Raw genomic sequence first — 25,505 nt, 5'->3', positions numbered from 1 at the left:
TTTAAAAGGAAGAAGAAAATAAGGCCTTCAACGTTCCCAGAAGGTTTCTATAGTCTCATAAGAGGTTACTTGGAGGAATAGATATTAGGACCAAGAGGAGGTGTTGGAATGACTCAGGTGGAGGAGCTGTCAGCACTGTGGACCCGAGAGCAGATCTGAGCCAGGTGATGGAATTTCAGACTCAGATATCTCAGATTGGCAAATGATTGTATGTTAAACACAGTGTTTGTTAGTGTCTGTTAAAGAATCCCAAGTAAGTGCTGTGTTGGGCTTAGGTTTGTCTTTGGCATATTCACCTTTGGGGGAACCCTTAACGTTTCCATGTTAATGTTTACCACTTACTGTAGCAAGATAGAGTGTTCTCAGTTGAGTCCATTATGGAAGAGAACAATCCTACTGTAAATGCATCTTTTGCACACATCTTTATTTTGAAAGAATGCCCTCATGTTGTCTGTTTGATGTTCCTTAGCAATATCTGGGTTTCACCTACCTAAACATAAAAAAACTAAATTTGAATGAATAAACAACTCTAAATTGCCCCTAAGTGTGAATGTGTGTGTGTGTGTGTGTGTGTGTGTGTGTGTGTGTGTGTGTGTGTGTGTGTGTGTGTGTGTGTGTGTGAATGTGTGTGTGTGTGGCGTTATTGAGCGTTATTGAATTGTTTAAAAAGAGAGATTATGTTTAATGCATGAACATTTTAATTGCAGAGATAATCGTTTAGAAGCTTATTTAGTTATGAAATGTCTGCGGTGTGTATGTAATGATAGGGTGTGATGACAGGAAATTAGTGGTACTTTACCTAGGCACAATATTTCCAAAATATGTACATGTTCTCAAGGGACAATATTATAAAACATTAATCTTGGATATACTTTATTGTAGTCAATGTGCAGCTTGTATAGCAGTACAGATTTACTGTCCTCTAGGTTCAGCTATTATTGTCTAAATGACTGGTAACAAAAGTGAGTACACCCTAAGTGAACATGTCAAACCTGTGTCAATATATTGTGTGAGCACCATTGTTATCTAGCACTGCATTAATCCTCATGGGCATGGAATTCACCAAAACTGCACAGGTTGTTGCAGGGATCCTCTTCCACTCCTCCATAATGACATCATGGAGCTGATGGATGTTAGACAAATGACACTTCTACACCTTTCGCTTGAGGACACCCCACAGGTGCTTAATAGGGTTTAGGTCCTGAGATAAAATTGGCCACACCATCACCTTCAGCTTCCTTAGCAAGGCAGTTGTCTTCTTGGTGGCATGTTTGGGGTCGATATTATGTTGGAAAACTGCCATCCAAGTTTCTAAAAGGGAGAGCATTATGTTCCACTTCAGAATGTCACAGTATATGTTGGAATCCATGTTTCCCTAAATGAACTGCAGCTCCCCAGTACCAGCAGCACTAATGCAGCCCCAAAACATGATGCTACCACCATGATGGATGACTGTATTTAAAACACAATTTTGTTGGTACTCCTCACCAGGGTGTCGTCATACATCCTGAAGACCATCTAGACCGTTTGTGGGCTTTCTTGTGAGCCAGCTTAAGAAGAGGCTTCCTTCTAGAAAGACGGCCATGCAGTGTAGCAGTGTGCAGCATATAGTCTGAGCACTGACAAGCAGACATTCTGCTTCATGCATTTTTGAAGCAGCTTCTGCACCTGACACACAGCACGAGGACTCAACTTTTATGATCATCCCTTGCAAGGTTTGTTCCAAGTGGAACTAGTCTTGGAAAACCTCTGTATGACCCTGGTCACTGTACTGTACCTCAGTTTCAGGGTGTTACTGATCTTATAGCCTTTACCCTCTTTGTGGAGAGCAACAATTCTAATTCCCAAATCCTCAGAGAGTTCTTTGCAATGAGATGCCATGGTGAGCATCTAGTGGTCAGTATGAGAGAATTGTACTCAAAGCACCAAATTGTAATTGCTCTAATACAAGATACAGAAATTTGTATGGTCCTATCAAGCGGACAAAAACATGAACATGATGAATAGGACACATGACTTTGCATGGTTACACAATGTACAGCTGTTATCACTTGGGGTAAACCTTTGTTGCCAGTTATTTAGACAATAATGGCTGTATGTTCAGTTACTTTCAGAGGATCAGATAATCTGTACAGATATACAAGCTGCACATTTACTTCTTTAAAATATAAAGTTATAAATAAATATTATAGTAAAGTTATTTATAAAATATATATAAAGTTATAAAAAATTGTCCTTTGAGAATATATATTAAAATGGTTGCTGATATGTGGGGGTGTAGTCACATTTTGTGAGATACTGTATATATATATATATATATATATATATATATATATATATATATATATATATATATATATATATATATACACAGAATATTCCTATTTTGACACTTTCACTTATCTAATATCGAAAAATACGTCTCTCTTCTTTGTCATTTCCTGTTGTTTATTGTTGCTTTGACCATTGTGTTTTTATGGTTCTTTTAGATATTCTAAAACTTTGTTGAGCTAGAGATTGATATTGTTTATGTATTTCACACACCCACATTCTCAGCTGAAATAACATGTTTCGATAGGAAATATTTTTACTCCTCATTCTCAGCCTGTTTCTCCTGGAGCCATTTACGTTCAAAACATCCTGTTGGTGTTCTAAAATGAAACATCCAATCCCAACTTAATAATAGTTTAAATAATGCAGCTGTCAAACTAAAATCTTAAACAACTGAAGCTTATTTGGATCCATTATGTAAAGTAATCCAATTTCACTCACTCACTTTTCTTTTTTTTTTTTTAATCCAACAAAATAAAAGCAGACTGATATGAATAGTCTTCCAGCATAGTTGTTTTTGGACTCGTGAGTCAATGTATCCAGTTAAGGCTTTGAAAGAGAATGGGGTAGTTTGTTTATGCTCTTTGTCCTCAGTTGATACCTGATCTTAGATCAGAGGTACATACCTAAGAAACTAGATCTCATATAATCAGAACACGGTGCATGCGAAGATCTTGTGGGGATCTTGATTAATCTTGTTCAGACTGCACCCAAGAGGACTGTGAAAAATGTACAGGAAATTTAATCTTAAAAGCATTAACTAAAAGGTACATGAGTGTAGGTGTATGGACATATTATAGAGATATATTCTTACATGCTATGAAGTGCCCTTAAGGACAGCGTTTATCTGCATTCTGTTTTCATTGGGTATATGGGTAAACTTGTTGGAATGTGCAAGTGCGTGGATGGGATTACATAAGTACAATTCAACCCTGGCTGCTTTTGTTTACCTTCTTTGTCCTGAGTCGTAACCTCGTCCCTTGAATGACGTGGACAGATGTTATTTCGTGTGAACTGAAGCGGCTGCTATGTGCATCCTGTTTGGGTTCATCTTAATATCCAGATCTGTTACCATATAGTTCATCTTCATGTTGTATTTACAGTCAGGCTCTCCTGCTGTTTATGATGCACAATGGTCATTTGTTCATCGGAGGCATACAGGCTGATGATGATATTAGCCAGAGCACTAATCTTATTACAGTCAGCCGATCATGAGCTCATGCGAACACTAATCGCTTTTAAACAACACTGACTTCCCCCTTTAAACAACACTGACTTCCCAATCTCCTTTGCAAAATAAAGAAAGATCTGGAACTGAAACAAAGGATCTTTTTTTTTTTTTTTTACATGATTATGAATTGGATTATGGTGTACATTCTTTCTTTTCCAGTGTGTCCAGAATCTCAGTCTCATGTTTCATAGCTGTTTTCAAACATACAGAAGTATAAGTTGTTTCATTCAATGCTGTATTGTATTGTTTAATATCAACGTCTAAACACACTTTTTTTCTATTATATTGCAGGTTTCAGCCTCATGTGTTCCCACTGCTAACTATGAGTTGGTAAGATGATCTTTGTTATCATTGCAGCCTTATTTTTTCTATTTCTATTTTTTTTTCTTTTAATGAGAAATGGCATCAATAAGTCACATAGATACGAATAGATTATCTGTGCTGGAAATTAGAAAGAAACAATTCATATTCCTGAATGGGTTTCAAAATTTAAATCCGAAGGTAAGGTCAGATAAGCCTGTGGGGTTACAGAAGATAAACTGTATTTTGGAGATCTTGCCCTTTTTTGGCCTAAAGTTTGTATTTAGAACAGAGGTGCCCAAAGGTTTTCCTATATATGGTCAAAAATCTAACTTGATTGAGGGCTGTGGGCCAAAAGAAATGTAGAATTATACCAAACCGTACAGTATTATATTAAAATGAAAGTTGCCATGGTTTTCCTCATTAATGATTTAATGATTCTTTAAAAAAAATAGATAAATACAAAGCATTACACTGTAATTAGCTTAAATAATGCAACTTTACTTTTAAAGTTTTAAAGTTCATAAAAACTTACAAATAGTACAATGTAAACATAGAATTTTACCAATAAAGCCATATGCTTGTAATATCAGTGAACGACACTGTATATATTATATATACTGTATATATTGTTTACTTTTCAATATGTTATTAAATATTAAATGGTAAATGATGATGTAGATGATGTAGCCAAGTCACCATGGGCCAACTTTGTCCTGCAGGCCCTAGTTTGGGCATCTCTGATCTAGAATATTATATATATATATATATATATATATATATATATATATATATATATATATATATATATATATATATATATATCCTTGCTTGCACTGCTTAGGCATCTTTGGCAGTATTGTTTTTACCTCTGGCAGCATTGTCCTTACTGAACCTTACATTTTCTGCACTTCAATAAATCTTGAGTTGTTCTCTGGCTTCTTAGAATAAAAGTTGTTTTCACATAAACCAAACTTATTACATCTTTCCCAATGTCAAAGAGATATGCCGCTTGTTATTTGTACCTATTACAGTTCAGAGAAAGGTGTCTTGAACAAAATATATCGCTGGAATGCAGGACATTGTCTACCTGCCCAGAGAAGCAGTTCTCTCAGGCACTAAATGCAGACATTCAGACTGTTTATGGACTATTTAGAAAAAAATCACCAGTGTTACTCCAGCATAAAAAAAAAAACCTGAAGAAAATTGTGCTTGTGAAAAAGTTTCACAATGTAATAGCTAAACCAACTTTGATAATAATGCAGATGAATCTTAACCTTAACACAATATGAGTGTTAAATAGATAGATAGATAGAATAGATACAACTTTATTGTCATTGCATAGTACAGGTACACAGCAACAAAATGCAGTTTGGCATCTACCAGAAGTGCAAAATGTAGCAGTCATGCAAAAGTGCAGATAAATATCTAGCATATTTACAGCAAGTGGTATATATGAAAGTATACAGTGAATAACAATAAAGGCTATTACAGTGCAGAGATGTGTGGACATTCAGGAGTACAGTGAATAAATATAAAGGCGTACAGTAAATAAATGTAAAGGTTCAGAAATGGTTCTGAGGCTATGGCATTGAAGAGGAATGTGCAGAAGTGAATGGACTATATACAATCTGTTTCTTTTTATTTTACTTTTATTAGAGTGAACATACAGTTCTATTTGGCCAGTTCTATTGGATCAGATTTTTTGGTCATCCTTGTGTTAGTTGATGTTACAAAATATGGAAATGTAAGGGAATCATTCTCCAAAGCTTGCAGTTTCAAAAAACAACATTTATCCCAATAGTACATTGTCTACACCTGCTCTGAAAAAGGTTACTTGCAGCTCTTAATAAAAATAAAAATTATAGAAATGTTTATGCAGCGAATACTATGTATTCACAACCCTGCTTAAATCAGATATCTGAAGGTACACCGTCTATTTTGAATACATTTTATTAAAGTTAAGGACGTTTTTAATTAATAGTCTTATGTTTAATAAAATGTATAAAAAAAATTAAATTATGTGTAAACAGAATATATTTGTAAATTTATGGCAGGCGTCTCCTTTTGCTGTCAAATGTGTTTATAATTAAAATTGTAAAAACATTCATGTTTCTTTAAATAATGTCAGTATTGTATGCCCTCTTCTGGAAAGAAAACATGGCTATTATAGGAAGGATAAGGAGGCCAAGCTTACACTTCTCTACACTAATTGTTCACAAAAAAACAAACAAACAAAAAAGATCTTTAAAAGGTAAATGCTTTGCAAAATTGAAATGGTGTTTTCTCTGTGAAAAAAACCCCCAAAACTTTTCCTATTGCTAAATTAGTAAATTCAGTGAGTTTATATCTAAATAGTGCTGTAGTTACATATCGGGTATGAATACTGACATGGACAATTTCAGTATTACTGTAAGTCCTCACTATGCATGCTTAACACTGAGTAAGAACCAATAGTCCTAAAAAATGATACAATGTGAGTGGAATCAGAAGGGAGAGGGCAGTTTTGCTGGCTGGTTTTACCTCCTTGTTTGGTGAATTCCTGAATGCTGAGGGGTTGGATGAGTTTGATCCTGTATGGTGCTGTGATTTTACGCACACCTAAACACGCATTTAGTACATTTAGATGAAAAAAGATGACAGTGGTTTCAGTTCAGTTAGGAAAATTCAGACATGGCTAGAAGACAGCTGGCTTTATTTGAAGCACTGTCATGCTGATGGCAATGATGGTGTTGTGTTTGCCATCATCAAGAGCATGTTCAGGACGTGCTGTGGTGTACGCTGGCATGCTCACGCTGCCAGACTGCATTCCACAGATGTTCTCTCATGTTGGCCAGCTCTTCCTTTTAAAAACCAGGATGCTGCGCTTGACGAGAAAAGAGAAAAAGTCAGCGAGATAAAGATGGTGTGAGGCATAGAGGACCAATGTTGATCTGATTATTTCCTATGACATATATCACCATCACCCATGTTCATTTTTATGTTCAAGGGTTGTATGTGCTGCATTAAAGAACTGGCATCACAATAAAAAATATTATTGTCCACCAGAGCCAGCACATTGTTTTCAAATGACTGGGTTTCTAAAGATGGGCAAGTTCTTTCAATTAGGAAAATGTTTATAGCATACTTGCATGCTGTGCCCCACTTAGATTTTGTGTACAGCATCGAGCCAAGCAGCTCTTTATGTGTTTTTTTTTTTTTTTTTTCATCAGCATCATTTTTGTGTCCTTGTGCATGTTATTACTTCAGACTGACACTGCCAGAAAGATACACATATACAAATGTGGATTGACAACATTCCACTTACTTCATCTCCTATGCTTCTTTGCATTTTCGACCAACACAGTGAGATTTGGGATTCCTTTAATATACACAAATAAATGGTTAGTTCATGATGTCATTTCATACACAGTTACATGAAACCGATGTGTAGATGTTCACAGAATGTAGATAACTTCCCATAAAATGTATGCAAATCAAAAAATGGCAGGGCAAACTTATTTTCCTGACAGTTAGTTGGCATGTTGTGCCAAAACCCCAATAGACTAAGCTATGGTTTAAATGGTAATTTGTGGGTGGTTTGAACAGATCCTTTGACCAGAGCTTTTGTGACCAGCCACCATTTCATGCTCTGATCAAGCTTCGAAAAAATGTAGGAATAAATGTGGTAACTGTATCTCCCATAACAGGTCTCCCATAGATGTGTATGGTTTGTAATACACTCATGCACACAACCAAATGGAGACAGACGCAAACGTATTTGCACACTGTCTGTTCCTGATTCGTTCGAGAGTGCTGTTGGCCATAATAGGCTAGAAGAGAACGAGACGCATTCCACTAGCTTAGTGACAGTAAACAGGCCGTCATTTCTCTCCACTGGTCCACCAGAGTGTATATATATGTCTGTGTGTGCGTGTGTTTGTGTATGTTTAAATTTCAGACCCTTGAGAGACTCTGTCTTTCTCCGTCTCTCACACAAACTGTATAAGCCCCTTAGTGGAAGGTCCACTGTGACGTCCAGACTCTGTTGGGAGAATCAACACAAGGTCAGAGGGCAATTTGGGATGCTTCCATTTGCTGGTTCTCACAGCAGCTGATTCTTCACTGGGATGGTTGAATTCTTTCCACTGAGCTCTCATGAGACAACCTCCCCTGTTTACATGCCCGCTTTCACCTGCCCCTATTAAAACCACACATTCAGATGCTCTTTATTATTCTTTCTGAAAATAGAATGGCAAGTAAATTTTGTTAAATATTAGTTGTGGATTGATTGTCTGTATTGGGTTATCATGATTAGGCAAAAATATTATACCTGAACTCTAAAGACATTTTAGAATTTTGTTGAATCATCGGCATTTAGAAAATTCTAGAAAGCAATGGAGATCAGTATAATGTTGTATGTTTAATTGGTTTTAAATTCTTAGATTTATTTGTTCTGATAACAATTTAAAATTGTACATGCATGCACATGAATTGCTTAAAAAAAGGTTAAGCAAGCAGTTTACTATTAAACCTTAAAAAAATTTTCTGACCATCTGTTCCTGATGTAAATGAAATGTCCAGTAATATTTCCTATAACACTAGCTTACACTTTTTTTGCTGTCCTTAGAGGAGACCAAAAGGAGACTAGCCAATGTCTATTTTCTTATATATTAAATGTTCCAGTTTCAGCTGTGCTGGCCTGAGCCCTGTGTAAATCACATTGCCGAGCAGATAAGTAGAATAACATGTCCTTTTTAGGCGTTCAATGTGGGACACTTTTACAGGAAACTCTCGCTGGCCAGATCAAGCAGCTGTCTGCTTTCTCATCCAGCTCGTGTGCACAGGTTTTAGATATTTCCCTGTTCTAAATGATTATGAGGTTATTATTTTTTTTTTTTCGGTGATAAACAACATACCCCACTTCTAAAATTTTCGCTAACTTTTTGGCAAGCTGTAAGGAATAAAAAAAAGTACTCTCCAGTAGGAGGCACTGGACTATATCAAGAGTTTTTCTGTGATGTTAGATTTCTCCCATATCCCTCTCCCTTTAGAATATTTTACCATTTCCTGCAGATTGGATCAGTTTTTAAACTGAGTAAGCCTGTGTGACTAAGTGCGTACTCACTCTGGAAAAAGAGCATTTTCTTTTCTACTAATCATTCATCAGACAAATATATCTACAGTATATTCATGGAGTGCTGTGGTTTGAGGAATTTTCATTGGAACATAAATCCATTCCCTCATGCATTCACATGAAAGGGATTAAAATATCTATGTGTACAGTATATGAAATAGGAAGTGTATGGTTCAAAATTAAACCAAAATGAACTGTAATAAAATGTTCGATCCCACGGAACTGCTGGATTCTGATCTGGTCCGGATGCATGCTTTTGTAAGAGCAACTCTGACAGTAATTGCTTGCTGTAATTCAAATCCCGAGTTTATAATTTTTTTTATAGTAACAGATGACCCATGGAGAATTGTGGACATTCAAAATACTCTAAGCCTAATAATAACCATATTATAAGCAAAACCTTTTAGGTTAATAAAAATGTATACTCAATAATATGGTTATGCTTTCTGGGAAAAGGTTATTTTAATGTTTTTATAGGGGTAACTAGCATTATAACAGTCTCAGGTAATGGGGTAGTCATGAGGTTGTATATATATTTTGCTGAAATATATCAAATGCTTTAGGAAACCAATGTTATAGGGAAAACAATAAAGCCAGGCAAAAAAACCCAACAACAACAGTTTATTTAGAGATTGTAGGCTACATAAGGAGAAGAGGAAAGGAGTCAGAGAAACCTGAGCATACACCCAGTATTTCCTCTTTGCAAGCCTAAACAGAGCTGATCAGATGTGATGGAGAATATGAACTTGGATCACATTATAATGAGGCAGACTAAGATAATCCCATTTAAAGAAATATGCATGGCTATGCATGACATGAATATGTATTAACTCTGCATTTGCGAATACAATGCATAGAATGTACAAAATCCTTTTATATGATAATTCTACAGAAATAACAACATGATATAATGAATATTACAGGAAATGCTGTTTTATCAAAATAACCAATATGCATGGTGTGATGAAGCCGAACACAACACAAAGTTACCAGATCAGTGTTGATTATTCTCGAGTAATGAGACACATTTTTTTTTTACTTTTAGAGCACAGCAATTAGTCAACAATTTGCTAACAATCTGCATGGAATATAGTGCTTTAAACCCATTTACAGATATATTTTACACTGTGGAACATCAGCAAATCAAGTTAATTCTCAGTTATACATAGTCACTCCTTTTGTCTTTTTCTCTTGAAGATGGCATACACTCCTGAATACTGAATTGGCTGTGGACTGTACAAAACAAACTTTCCCATGGTTTTTAAATGAGCACTGTTAAGTCTTATTTTAGCTCCAGGCTATTTTAAAGGAGCCTCTGTTCATTGTTTTTGTTCCCTCCATTTAGAAAACTCCCAGTATCATTTTATTTTTTTTCATTCTTCTAACTGAAGTGGGCTATAATTTGAGTTTCTCGAATAACTTACAGAAGTGGTAAACCCATGTGATAAGTACAGAGCCACATTAGAGGCTAAGCGACTGTACACTCTACTACTCTCATGGAGGTAAAAGGAAGGAGTTGAAGAATAGCACTGCAGACGCCTGCAAGCTGGGCACCATGTGTCTTAGCTGTGGTTTTTGTTGAATTGCAGGTGAAAGTGCATCATGGAAGAGGCAGTGGCTTGCAACAAACCACCCAAACAGTCATTGTGCAACAGACTGTCTGGAAATGTGAGTTCAGCTTGAGGATTGGCTAATGTATGATGAGGGTAATCAAATGTAGACAGTCAAAAGGCCACAAGCAGTACATTTGATTCAAACTCTACTGCCTCTTCTTTCTTAGTCTCATTTGTTTGGCCTGATTAAAACACATTATAAAAAAACGGTCAGAGAGTGTCTGAATGAAGTGATCTTTGGCCAGTCATAAACAAGCTTTTAGCAACACACTGAACACATTTAGTTGAGTTAAACACTGACCTCACTAATGCTCTTGTGGCTAAATGAGCACAAATCCTCACAGGCACTTTTCAAAATCCAGTGGAAAGCCTTCCCAGAAGAATGGAAGCTACAGAATTATAACAGAATGGGATGTTCAGCAAACACTCCTTGCAGGTTCAAGTTCATGTTTATTTTTATAGTATTTTCACAATGGACATTGTCTCAAAGCAGCTTTACAGAACTTAAGAAGTTAAATGAATTAGGTGTATTTATCTCTGATGAGCCACCTTGGGTGACTGTGGCAAGGGTAAACTCCCTAGATGTTATGAGGAAGAAACCTTCAGAGAAACCATACTCAAAATATCAAGAGTGATTATAAATCTTAAAACAATACAAAACAGCGGAAAGTGAGAACTTCTATGAGTACTGGAGTGTGTGATTATGAGTAATGTCCTTTCTACAGTCTTATACAGTCAGTGGACATTGTGGAACCAGGAACTAATGGAGCAACTCATAAAATAGTTTAACATTTGAGATCATAATAGATCCAACACTGGCTCCTCCATGCCAGAGCCTTTAAAAGCAAGCAGCATTTTCTGTTGATACATGCTGCTAAACAAACTGTAGTTGTAGCTCAGCAAAAACGTCTCTTGGTTACGTATGTAAGCCTGGTTCCCTGAGTTAACGAGAGGCTGCTTAAAAAATGTTTTAGGAATGCTTCTGCGTGACCACACTCATTACGTGTGTTATCTGTCCAACGGAAAGACGCGACACCACCGGCAGGGTGACGTTACAACCAGGCAGCTATAAAAGCACATGCAGTGGAAATGGCACTAGCATCTGAAAAGGTAATGAAGAACTGCAGGGATGCAGAGACCGTGAAGACGCAGCATCCTATTCTCTGAGGGAACCAGAGATACATACACAACCCACAGACGTTCCCTTTCAGGAATTTGCGCTGCATCAACAATGCTTTGGGAAAAGAGTGTTCAATACCGCCAGACTGACTTGTCCCTGGAGTGGTGGTAAGATCAAGTCTGTAGAACCTGACAAAGGTCAGCAGGGTAGACCAGCCCGCGGTGTCGCAAATGTCTTGAAGGGATGCTTCAGAGGACAAGGCTTAAGAGGCTGCCACACTCCGAGTGGAGTAAGCTCCGACACTGGAAGGTGTGGGGAGACCAGAGGACTTATAGGAGGATGAGATAGCATCCATGGACAAGGCCTCCAGGATAACTGGCAGGTTGCACACATGCACTCAGGGTCGCACCCGAGGCCTCAGCCCCATGGTACCGTGGAGGAAACGTGTCAGCAACAGGTTTTTTCCTAGTGACTGCTTGGCAAGCGGCGCATGATAAGCTGCAATAGCTGACACGAAAACCTTTAGGTGGACGGAGACAACCCTTCGGTGGACTGTTCTTGAAGGAGTTCCAGCACTTGGCCAACCGGGCAGTTAACTGGGTCTAACTGGTGACCTCCGCACCATGTAGTAAACAAGTGCCACTTTGTGGCATACGACCACTGTGTGGAGGGAGCTCTCTATGACCTTGTCTGGAAGGGGCCACAGCCACAGCCTACACAGCTCGGGCGTGGGTGAAACCAAGCGCCCCCTGAGAGAGAAGGTCCCTCCTGGGAGGAATTTCCCAGGGAAGGTGTTCAAAAAGGTGCTACCAGGAGGAGACAGACTCCATCTTGTTGAACTCTCTCCAGAACTCCCGGGAGCAGGGCTATAGGGGGAAAAGCATACATATTTGCTCCATGACTTCCAGGTGGAACCTCTATTCACCGGACCTCAGAAGATGGGCTCCCTTTTCATCGACATAGACAAATATGAGGCCCTGTAACAGGAACCCGGGTTCTCTCCACATGTCTAAGGCTAATAACGATTGCTGCATGACCTTGATTGTGCAGAGTGGATTGCCCTTCTGGGAGAACCCTCTGTCCCTAAGCCACCACTGACAGGGTCTCATGTGCAAGAGACCAAGCAGGACCACGTTGGACATGGCTGCCAGCAGACCCAGCAGTCTTTGAACTGCTTTCCAGTCAATAGCTGGCCTTTTCACACTCTCTTATCAGCCGCAATCATTATCAATGACGCAACTTGAGTCCCTGGAATGGAATCCAAGGTGTTCTGGATATGTGAACCATTAAACAAAAGAAAATAAATAATAGGTGCCATGCACAAATCAAATTTATTTAGCACCAGCTTTGTGTTCTCTATGCTCTCCTAATTTTTGTCATGTCTAATCAGACTTGGAAAATGTTTTTTACCATTTCTCTTCACCGTAGCTGAGCACTAAATTAGTTACTTAATACTTGATGGGATATAATGAGAACTTGTACTTTATAGTGATTTTTTTCACAAAGTAGAAAATCAGTATATTTAATATATATATATATATATATATATATATATATATATATATTATATATATATATATATATATATATATATATATATATATATATATATATATATATATATATATATATATATATATATATATACAGTATATATATATATATATATATATATATATATATATATATATATATATATATATATATATATATATATATATATACATATATATAATATCAGTGGCGATTATGAAATCTGATTGGTTAATGAAACAGACCCATTGCTTATAGAGACTATGGCCAGCAGTATTGACTTTGAAGGCCCTGGGCAGATTAGATTGACATGGCAGCACATAGAGGCTGAAATCTGATTGGACAAAAATCTAACAACCACATACACGTACTGGAAGCAGTGCAGCCAAGAGCAACTCTATGAAATGAAGGGAATAAACTGTTGGGAATAAACAAATAGAATTTTATGGAACAAATATTAGAATTTAGGTTGTAAACGTAGGTCATTGCTTCTAATAGTGTTTAGGCCAGCAGAGAAGGCTTTGCTGGCCCTGACCCCCTGCCACTGATATATATAATATATGACACAAAATAAAACAAATCTACAAGATCTAGTAAATTAACTTAAAAGGGAAGAGCAAATCCTAAGGTCCAAATCCAGCTCAGGGTTCACTAACTATTAACCATCAGGGAGCATTTTAATTAGCATTAAACAGGATGAATTTGCCAAAGACTGAATAGTTATGCAGTGATAACATCATGGGGCAATAATGAGGTTAAGGGAAATCTGGAACTTCTCATTTCAGTTTAGGCCACACCCACTTTTAGTTTAAATTTGAATACAGGAATGGGTATGGATATGGATTGCAGTAATTTGTTGAACCCCTACAACACATACCACACAAGAGTGAATTCAGTAGAGCAATAAATACAAAAGTGATTCAACAAATGCATCCCATAATACACCTTCCTATAAGAATGAAACCAGAAGTTTAACACATCTTTTCATCTAGAGAACATTGAGTAAATCCAACTAGAGTCTTGTTATTATCGATCTTGAAATGAGCATGTTATAAAAATTGTGGAACTTTAACGTGGAGCAAAAAGAAGAAGTTAAGCAAACATGTAGAGACTGAGGCTTTTTATAAGAAGCTGGCAGTGTGAGAAAAGGGTGTGGAAGACCCTCGGCACCACAGTCATTAAGCACATGACCTCCCACCTCACTGCACCCGGGCTATTCCTCAGACCAATACCACAGAGTTGAAAACTGACTGCCAGACGTGTTTCAGAGCAACGAAGCCTCAAAATCTGGCTTATCGACAAATCTACTCTCTGTTAATGTTGCTGGTTGGATTGTATGTTATGTAGCTCTTCTCAGGAGTTTTTAATATCAAACCCTGATGTGTAAGGGGTACCAGTTCAGAAAATAACTTGGGTAGGTTTGTAAATGATTAATTTACAGACATAAAAATCTTTTAGCATATGATTTTTCAGACAGGGTTGCATAATGAAGCTGTGAGTTTAGGGTTGAGCTTGGGTTGCTGACTGTGTGGAACTGAACATGTTCTCTGGTTTCCTCTCACTGTCAAAAAGTGAAACTTGATTTAATAGACTTTGCTAAATCATACCTAGGATTGAACGAGTGTGTAAATGCATATGCGTATAGTGACTTATGATGGACTGGTGCCTCATTTAGGGTGTATTCTAATCTTACACAAGTAATCTTTGCTGCAAAAACAAAGTCCATGGTGTGGAGTGTGGACTGTGTATTTTTATTAAGAGTCAGAGAACTGAGAAGTGTGTTCCATGCTGGATAAAGCTGTTGTTTTGTTGTATAGCATCATGTGGGTTTGGGTCAGGGAAGGGGTATTTCAGTCGTATGCTCAAAGGCTGGTGTGGGTGCATTTTTTTTTTTATTGCAACTAATAATCCGTTGATCTTAGCTTTTAGTATTGACAGCTTTGGCTTTTGTTAGCTGGAATGAAAACATGCACACTCCTGGGTTAGAATTATAGTAGGCATGGGTGAGGTCCAGCTCCACTCACTGGACTTTTAGTTTTGCAGCAAAGACTATCTTGCCTTAAGTCTAGTATTCCCAATTAGTGGTGTTTCTGTGGTTTAACAAGGACATTAGTGTTCAAATGTATGTACCTGTGATTCATTTGTTCTTGACAGATGTGGGGTTTGGGGCAGAGACTTACAGTAATTCTAGAAGTTCATTACAAGATTATTACTACCAACCACACTACATTTAGGATTACTACAGTTAATGTCATGCTCCTCGAGCTGCAGTTCTAGTGTTTTCCCAGAGACTATATTTCTCAGACACTGAGACAGACAGGCAGAGTCTCTTTTGGGGCTGAGATTTGATGATTCACATTACATCAGTGACCACTCAGCCGGCGGGGGCCTCAGGTTTTGACTGAAGCGAAGCTGTTGTGAATTTCCTTAAAAACCAATTCACAGCAGTTCATCCGTTATGTTCATTTCCTGGACGCGGTTCACTTTCTTTGATATGTATTCCATTTCACCCTCCTCCCACTTCCCCATCTCTTCAGGTTCAACAGTAGTTTAAAGAACCACAGTTACCCAATATGAAAACATAAGTTATAGGTCATAACCATTATTTTTTTTTACATTTCTTTGGCGCTGTTAAAACATTTGCCTGCTTGTTCTATTTCTCAGTCATGGGTTTCACTCTGATGCAATATTAGGTAGGCTGAGTTGGGATGGCTGATGACGTCATGGATCCAAGGGTTTGTAAATAGCCATAAATGAACACTTTGCTCTGTGGCCAGTTACTCTGCTGAAGTCTGGTTTGCACTTCTGTATATGGTACTGCTGTAGCCCTGGTCATACTTTCTCTCTTTTTCTCTCATTGACTAATGGTGAAGCTATGTGGTCGTGTCTAAATATTTACCCAGGTTGTTTATCGATACTCCTACACACTGAGCCCAGCCCAAGTCTGTCTGCCTTTCTGTGTACTTCTCTAAAGGAGACCTCCAGTGCATCAGACCTAATATACAGTACATATACACATACACTCACAAGTCCGACATTACCTGTACAGCAATGCCTGAAGAATATAATAATAATTTTGCCTGAAGAATATAATAATAATTTTTATTTAAAAACAATAGAATTTTTAAAAGTTATGGCTGTACTAATGAATATACCATTTTATGTCAATGGACTCTGGTCATAAAGACGGGAGGGAGAAGCAATTTTTCATTTATTTAATGCAACTCAATTTTACTTCTTTGCCATGTTTAAAAATAGACATTTCCTCAAAGCAACTTTACAGAAATCTGGATGTAGATTTAGTTCCCTAATGAGCAAGCCAGATGTGACAGTGGCAGTGATAAACATTTTTAAGAAGAGCAAATATTTAAGAAGAGCAAAAGACTTTCAGAGTAGAAATGGTTCTTCCTTATGAAATATATATATATATATATATATATATATATATATATATATATATATATATATATATATATATATATATATATGTATGACAGCTGGAAAGGCTGACCTTTATTTCTTCTCTTGAAGGGCAGTGAGCTGTGCTATGTGTGCTATGCCAAGGTGCTGGCACAGGGCATCACCTGCAGGCTTTTTCCACAGTTTGCCTCTTCACTGCTTTCTTAAGTCACCTGACTATTTTTCTCACACTCTTTTTTCTTATGCTTTTCAGGCTCCCAGCAATGACATCCCACTAAAACATGTAGAAACAATGGTAAGCACTTTTTAAAGCAATAATGTCAATAAAACCTTATCTGTAAAATATGATATTTTATACATATTTATATTTATATATTTTTGTAAGTATTTTTTAAGTATTTTTTTTCCCTTTGTAATAGGTTTTACTTGATTTGCTGTGAAGTATATGGTGCTCTAAATAATACTGGTTTTATAGCGTGTAAATATTTAGCTCTCACACTGAAACTGTTGCTATGTAGTTGCTGTGCTATAAACCTTACAAGTCTAAAAGTTGTGCAGAAATAAACCGCTAATTATTGGTTGCATTAGCTAAAGTCAGCCTCACAAAGAGCATGATGGATGCAGGCTGGTTTGGAGCAGGCCAGTCAAAACACCTCCTGTGTTTAAAGCAGGCCGAGTGGAAAAGCTCCAGTGTTAACATCATGCCATAGCTGGGGCATGTGAGCACATTGCCAGCACCCCTCATGACCACCTCCCTTCTGCCTGATCGGTTCTCTAATACACAGCCAAAAAATACTTGTGCTTGCCTGACCACAGCTGCAGATGACGTACATTTTTGCCATTAATCTAAATGAACAACAGACATTTTTATGTGGAGTTACATATGTGCATGTAGTTTCAGATTATGGCATATGTGAGGTATGAGTGCTACTGTCTTTGCATTGACTATCATGTCTGTTTGTTGCATTGTGCAACAGATGTTACTAGTTGCTCAGGAGATTTTGATATATTTAATTATAGCTATTTTTCTTCTTAAAAGTAGATTTTGGTCATTGCAATCAGATTTTTTTATTTGATTGATAGATTCCCCCTTTTGCATGGCAACTTATAGAAATATTAAAATATTAGTGATTAAAAATTCACAGTTCAACCAAAGAAAAAGGTTTACTGTTTTTTTTTTGTCCTAGATCACCACATTATGTGTAATGTAGCAAGGCTTAAATCTTTTAAATCATACTTAATATTAAAACACAATGAACTGTATGTTTTATGATTTATATCTATATATTTTATTTTTTTTAAATGATCTACATTCAGTATAATTTTACAGCTTTTGATCTATCTGTTATTAGAAGAAGAACATATAGTAGATCAATTTCTCAGCATATAAATTGTTGGATTAATTTTTCACCCTAATTTATACTTTGCCTATTCCCACAAAATCTACAAATATTAAAAGGTGAAGGCATAAATTAATAATCTCTCCAAAACACACAAAGACTTACTGTTGGATTTGAATCGAGAAACAGTAGTATAAGTTTATACATATTATATTTAAATGAGGACAAACCACCGAACCAAATGGTGTGCAAAATGTAAATGATGTTGTTTAACTTTTCATTTGATATTCTTTCTGCATCACCGGAGTATTTTGAGTACTATTAGATGCCAAATTCTTTGTGTCTTCTGAGGCCACCATTCAGAGAGCTGTTATGAGAGCTTCAACAGATTTGAGACCATAACCGCTCAAGGGATTGTGATTGAAGTGATTATAACTGTTCAATAAATTGTGGAGCAGGCACTTATGACTCCTCTAGTGAATGAAAGACTGGTGATCATTGCCATTATAGTGGTTTTTGGCCACCCATCACAGCCTCTATAGACACTGGGATGCAATCATAGACATTCTTGTTTTCTATAGAGAATGCGACTGAGGCATTAGTGCCGCTTATGAATCTTCTGCCATCGATCATCAGTACTTCACATAAAGCCTACTGCTGTGCTGTGCAACAGTTCAATTTAAGGATATGCAGTAAATACTCTTATGAACTTTAGATCCTTTAGAATAGAGCCTGCCACAAGTGGATGGATTTATTGCTTTGCATCTGTGTTTTATTTTCTCTGCTTGAATATGTGTGGCTTTGTGTGTTTCTGTGGGAAATATTATAAGACTGTTGTATAAGACTGGCTTTTCCTCATACCCTTGTCTTGGAGCAGCACACGATAGTATAGGTTTTGGCTCATTTTTTTGGTCGGGACTGATTTGTAAGAAGGAAGGAAGGAAGTATCACATTACAAATTGGCCGTTATACCCTCTGGCCATGACGCAGCCTATGTTTAGGAATTAAAAAAATACAATTAAACATAAAATTAGATTGAGCTATGAAACATTTTCATAAAGGGATCATTTTCTATGTAGTTCAAACAATGTTATCTGTGTAAGCAACAAATACAAATGAGTACATGTTCTTTTGTGACCTGTGCATGTCCTGTGTCATTTGCTAATTGTATTACAAGTGATTTGCTTTCCTCCATCATCCTGTGGGTTTAATAAAAAAAAAAATCAGCAAATCTCCATTTTTCAAATTTTACAGTGCCATATATATATATATATATATATATATATATATATATATATATATATATATATATATATATATATATATATATGGCAACTTCCTTCTCCAATTTTTAAACCTTATGCTTCTCCGAATGAGAAGCTCAGGAGCCAAACCAGATACATTGGTTGGATTTAGCCAAGCAACAAGGAGCGCAGAACGGCAGTGGTTTAACCCGGTTTCTCAGATTATTTTACGCTGATTACCCCAGACTTCCACCAGTATTCCAAATCCTAAATATTTCAAACCCCATGCTTTGTTGGATGTTGTTGTGGATCAAAATATCTTAAGATTGCAATTCATCATATTCCAATTTTTTTGGCAAGGTAGTGTTTGATAAATCAGGGTATAGGCTTGAAACTGGCCTAGAAACGATGGAGCATTTGGCTGGTATTAAGAGACATCTGCCCCCAGTGAATGTAATTAAACCTGCAAATGGTATGTTTGCTCAGATTTGCACCAAATGCTGCTCTAGGCTCTGTCATGAACATTACAGTGTGGTTCTTCTGACGTCTTCAACTCATGCATTTTTTTTCTTGGATTATTAAGTTCTTAAGATCATATGACCTAATCACAGGATCTCTTTTTCTAGTGTGTGGTTTGAGGTCTTCTGATCGCTGTGACTCATAAAGTGACTCATTTTTTTGACTGTTTTGATTATATTGAGTTGTTGGGATTGCAAATAAAGTAAGATATTTATATTTAAGTTTACACAGGAAGACGGAAATTAGTCTAAACTGCATTGATGACTTCTTACTTCTTCACCTAAACTATTTTGGCATTTGGAAAGTGCTGAACAAAGCATAATTTTTCTTCATATGATTTGGAAACTCGAAGCAAAACTTGGTGTGCAGATTAATTCATCATAGAAAGACGGTTAAAGCTGAAAAAAATGTAATCTTTCCTCTCACACATCTCAAAGGGTGTTCCCCGGTCATCTGCTTAGTGGCTGAGACACATAGGGCAGAGAGCCGAACCGATCCAAACTCACATGGGTGGCAACCTAAAACACACATCTCAAGAAAGAGGGAGGAGAAAAAGATGTAGGGGCAGAAGGAAGGGGTTGGACAGAGAGATACCACACAAGTGAAAGAGGGAGGAGGTTGGAAAAGGCGGGAGGTAGAGAGCGAGAGATTGAACAAGAACGCACGAAAGAAGGAGTGAAAACAAGTGAAAGGGAGAAGGGGGAGTAAAAGAAAGAAGAAAAGAAGGCAAGTTGTGGTCTACTGTAACTCTTGGCCAAGCATGTGGCATCCTGTGAGAGTCACTGACTCAAAATAGAGGCTATTTTTTTTTTTGTTCTGGGACGGCAAAGCTTGCTGTAGGAAAAGAAAATGCAGAACGACAGAAAGCACTCTTTCTCAGCCATGAACCCCAGCGGTTCTTTACGGAGGCGCCTCAACTCTATACGCAGCGCCTGGCGCTGGAGCACGGGCTACCTGATGAAGGTAGGACCACACATGCTCATCTTCATCCACTTTGACCAGCTTTAGACTTCTTTTGTCTTGTTCTTGCTATTTTTATTCTCCATCCCTCCAGTCTTGTTTTCAATAGTTAATTTGTCAGACGTGCTCGTAAGCAGCGTGCCCAGCTGGTTTTGATCAAGGTCGCCTGGGACCCCCCTTCACCTCCCCCACCCGCTTTTGGCTGCTCTTCTGGGGCTCGTAATTGTGGGTTGATTAAGGGAGGGGTGGGCGTTTTTCTGGAGCCTGGCGCTGTGTGGCTCTTGCTGTACAAGCCTCGAGTCCAGCCTTAAAGAACGACTTTTTGTTTGGTTTTTTGTTAGGAAAGGAAGTATGATTGGAGTAGGGGCATGTTTGATTTTTGATATGATGTTCTTGAATGTCCTGCCTTGGAACTGAGTAATCTTGGCGACTTGTTTTGCTTTCGTGCATGTACCACTATGTTAGTTCATACTGTTGATCCTTAGCCTAAATAATCAGTATTAATTGATGTATCACTGGCAGAGTGTTAATTATATCTGACACTGACCTTAAAGGAAGACAAATTAAATGGGAGGCTTTACATTTAGACTTTTTTAAAAATTTATATTCTACATACTTCTGAAATGATATGTTTTTGTCCAACCTGAAAAAATTGTCTCCTTTGTATTTATGCATGTTGTAACTGCATCTCAGTAGCATTAAAGACATTTGGACAGTCGATTTCTTCTTTCAAACCAAATCAATTATTATTTCCCTTCCACAAAGCCAATTACATATATGATAACTGGAGTAGCTAGCAAGCTTTTTACATTTTTGAAGCAGACTGACTGTCTGGTATTTTCCCGTAATGCCACACATATAATCAAAGTTTCCATAACACAGTACACATATCTATATCTATATATCTCAAACTAAAAATAATTAATTACAGCATCTTGAATGAAGTGACTCAATTGTAATATGTAGATAAACATTAAATATACACTATTTAAATAATACCGTAATACTCAAATATACACAGTAGCGCTGGAAGTAGCAGTAGAATATGATGCCAAATACAGTAGAATATTAGTACACTGTTTTTTCGTGTGTGATTATAATCAAGCCTTCTATTATTAAAGCCATATCCAGCCTGTGTTTACTTTCCTAAGTGCTGTATATAATTATGCTGCTAGAGTCTGCATTTTTCTTTGTAAGCATTGTAACTATTTGGTCTCCTTGGTCATTTTCAACCATGTCATTTAAATGCTGAATGGAGGCAAAGATCTTTACTTTCAAAGATGCACCTCAATACAGTATGAAAAATGAGTATGAGTCACAGAGAGTTTTTCCACTTGTCCTCTTTTAGGCAAGTGTCTCGTGAGACACCTTCTATCCACACCACAACTTGGTTCAGTGTTCCACAGGCCTGTCATTCTTTTTCAGGATTCTGTAGGCTTTGGAAAAAAATACACATGAAACCGCACAGACAGAGCTGCTAAAATGGTAGCATACGGATATAAGATGGGATGTAGTGCAAACAGGTTTTAGAAGAGAAAGGAGGAACGTTGAACAAATGTCATTTGTGGCCACTAATGATAGGTAGCCATTATTTGGAACCTGAGAGGAAGGGATGAAGGAACGATGTCCAAATATAGCAGCATGAAAGCTAGGTCCGCTTTTGATTGGGAAGTGTCCACCTGCCACTTTTCATTAGTCTGTGTAAAACCCTGGAGGAAAGAATTCCGGAATAATCACAACATGCACTATACTTGACCCAAACACTACCCCAAGATGTGCTTGTGCTTTAAATCACATCTGAGCAGCAGAAGCTTAGTGTGTATAGACTTAGTTTAACCCCAGTCACAGTGTGATTTCAAGAGGTAAACAACGTTCTAATGGAAAGGTTTAAAAAAACTTTTTTAAAATAAATATTCCTGGTACGGTTTAAGTTTTGTGCGCAAGCGTAAAAGAGAGAATGAGTTTGAATGTCGTTCAGACTTCCTTATTCACCCAATGATCAGTAATTACCACAACAAGCTTTGGAAAGAATTTCAACAAGTTGCCAAGTATTTGTTCTCTTGAATTTTCTTTCGCCCTGTAATGCATTAAACTGTCAATGTAATGTTTGGTTTCTTTTGTGGTTTCAGGGTTCCACTAAATCTTCCAAGAGCATGGAGTCACGCCGTAGACCATCCAGGTAAGAGCAGCTCAGCTGTCCATGCATGTCATCAGTCTGTTAAAGACCTTATGAAACACTTGTCATGTTGGCGCTTCTGGCTATTTTTAGTGCCAATTAAAGGAAAGGTGATCATCTTATTGTGCATGCTTTGCATATCGGTGACTTACTGAGGATTACGCAAACAATAGCCCAAGCATTCTGTTATAGCTGTAGAAGGCCATACTTGTTGGGCTGCATCCCAGTGTCACAGGATTATACGGTTACTGCAGTTATTTGCACCAGCTGAATGTAAGATCTAGGAAATGTAAATGTCCACTAAGATTGATTTATGGACTAATAAAAACACAATGTAGCCTTAACTTATAGCTTGAATTTTGTATAATGACGCATATAAACCAGAATGATTATAAGACTACGTTAACAGGTAACCTGATGTCCATTTGATAGTGCAGTATTAATAAAATGAGTCATTGACAAGGTAGCAGGGATTTATACTACAAAATATTTTAACTTAATGTAACATTATGCTGTCATACAGTGTATTTGATGCAGATTGAATACACTGTATGGATTAAGACTGAATGCAGATTAGTTATTTTTCATTGCTGTGGTTTGTTGCTAAAATGTCATTACATTTATTGTATGAGGGCTCAAGCAGCAGAACAAAACAGCAGTATAAAAATAAATGCATAAATTGAAAATGAATAAATTTGTCACTTCTTGATTATAAACGAAAGTTCTTTCTGATGTTTTTAATTTATCCACAGATAAAAGATAGAATAAACAATAATAGATATATAAAATAAACCACATTGAGGTAAATATATTCTACTGAACAAACTAAAAATACAAATTAAAATAATACAAAAGGTTACTCCATCAAACCACAGCTAGTCTTCTTTTTATTCTGTACTTATTTTAGGTTAGCTGAAAATGTCCCTGCTGTAGCCTCAGACCTTTTCTTTGCTGAGTCGAACCCGATGTGTTTCTTTGCTGTGTTAGCCTAGCAACCTCAAGGTTCAACATTTTGAGATACTTTTCTACTCAACACAGTTGTGAAGAGTAATACAAATTGTGAATAAAAAAGGAATGCAATATTTTACAAATCTCATGAACTTATATTTTATTCACAATAGAATATAGATAAAATATCAAATGTTGAAAGTGAGACATTTTAAAATGTCATACCAAATATTGGCTCATTTTGGATTTCATGAAAGCTATACATTTCAAAAAAGTTGGGACAGGTAGCAATAAGGCGGGAAAAGTTGAATGTACATATAAGGAACAGCTGGAGGACCAATTTGCAACTTTTGAGGTCAATTGGCAACATGATTGGGTATAAAAAGAGCCCCTAGCAGAGTGGCAGTGTCTCTGAGAAGTCAAGATGGGCAGAGGATCACCAATTCCCCCAATGCTGCGGCAAAAAATAGTGGATCAATATCAGAAAGTAGTTTCTCAGAAAAAAATTGCAAAGAGTTTGAAGTTATCATTTATAGTGCATAATATCATCCAAAGATTCAGAGAATCTGGAACAATCTCTGTGCATAAGGGTCAAGGCTGGAAAACCATACTGGATGCTCGTGATCTTGGGGCATGCTACTGTAATGGAAATCCACCGTTAATCCACCGTGCCATTCGCAGTTGGTGGCTAAAACTCTATAGGTCAAAAAAAGAAGCCATATCTAAACATGATCCAGAAGCGCAGGCGTTTTCTCTGGGCGAAGGCTCGTTTAAAATTGACTGTGGCAAAATGAAAAACTGTTCTGTGGTCAGAATAATTAATTAAAAGATCTTTTTGGAAAACTGGGATGCCATGTCATCCGGACTAAAGAGGATAAGGACAACCCATGTTGTTATCAGCGCTCATTTCAGAAGCCTGCATATCTGATGGTATGGGGTTGCATGAGTGCGTGTGGCATGGGCAGCTTACACATCTGGAAAGGCACCATCAATGCTGAAAGGTATATCCAAGTTCTAGAACAACATATGCTCCCTTCCAGATGTCGTCTCTTTCAGGGAAGACTTTGCATTTTCCAACATGACAATGCCAGACCAAATACTGCTTCAAATACAACATCATGGCTGTAGAAGAAGGATCCGGGTACTGAAATGGCCAGCCTACAGTCCAGATCTTTCACCCATAGAAAACATTTGGCACATCATAAAGAGGAAGACGCGACAAAGTAGACCTAAGAGAGTTAAGCAACTAGAAGCCTGTATTAGACAAAAATGGGACAACATTCCTATTCCTAAACTTGAGCAACTTGTCTCCTCAGTCCCCAGATGTTTGCGGACTGTTATAACAAGAAGAGGGATGCCACACAGTGGTAAACATGGCCTTGCCCTAGCTTTTTTGAGATGTGTTGATGCCATGAAATTTAAAATCAACTTATTTTTCCCTTAAAATGATAAATTTTCTCAGTTTAAACATTTGATATGTCATCTATGTTGTATTCTGAATAAAATATTGACATTTGAAACTTCCACATCATTGCATTCTGTTTTTATTCACAATTTGTTCAGTGTCCCAACTTTTTTGGAATCGGGTTTGTAGATATTTCACTTTGTTTTTGATCTTTAATCACATTACTAGTTAGTAGGATTTGTGCTATAA

The 25,505-nt window shown here is 37.2% G+C and overlaps 1 protein-coding gene across 19 annotated transcripts in view; it reads left to right on the top strand.

The window, feature by feature from the left end:
• tns1b (tensin 1b) overlaps window positions 1-25,505 on the top strand; it is a 244,776-nt gene that overhangs the window by 153,257 nt on the left and 66,014 nt on the right. For 16 of the 19 annotated variants that reach the window (XM_046844817.1, XM_046844814.1, XM_046844808.1 and 13 more), the window contains 3 exons: window positions 3,854-3,892; window positions 16,918-16,959; window positions 22,857-22,906. In XM_046844817.1, the coding sequence (XP_046700773.1) occupies window positions 3,854-3,892; window positions 16,918-16,959; window positions 22,857-22,906 (131 nt within the window). Of the gene's footprint in view, window positions 1-3,853; window positions 3,893-16,917; window positions 16,960-20,419; window positions 20,731-22,856; window positions 22,907-25,505 lie in introns of those variants that run through there. The other 3 variants (XM_046844816.1, XM_046844825.1, XM_046844822.1) reach the window with 2 other exon arrangements.

This window comes from Silurus meridionalis, chromosome 3, assembly GCF_014805685.1.
Source record: "Silurus meridionalis isolate SWU-2019-XX chromosome 3, ASM1480568v1, whole genome shotgun sequence".
In the NCBI taxonomy this organism is placed as follows: Eukaryota; Metazoa; Chordata; class Actinopteri; order Siluriformes; family Siluridae; genus Silurus; species Silurus meridionalis.
This window is presented reverse-complemented; position numbering and strand designations above follow the sequence as displayed.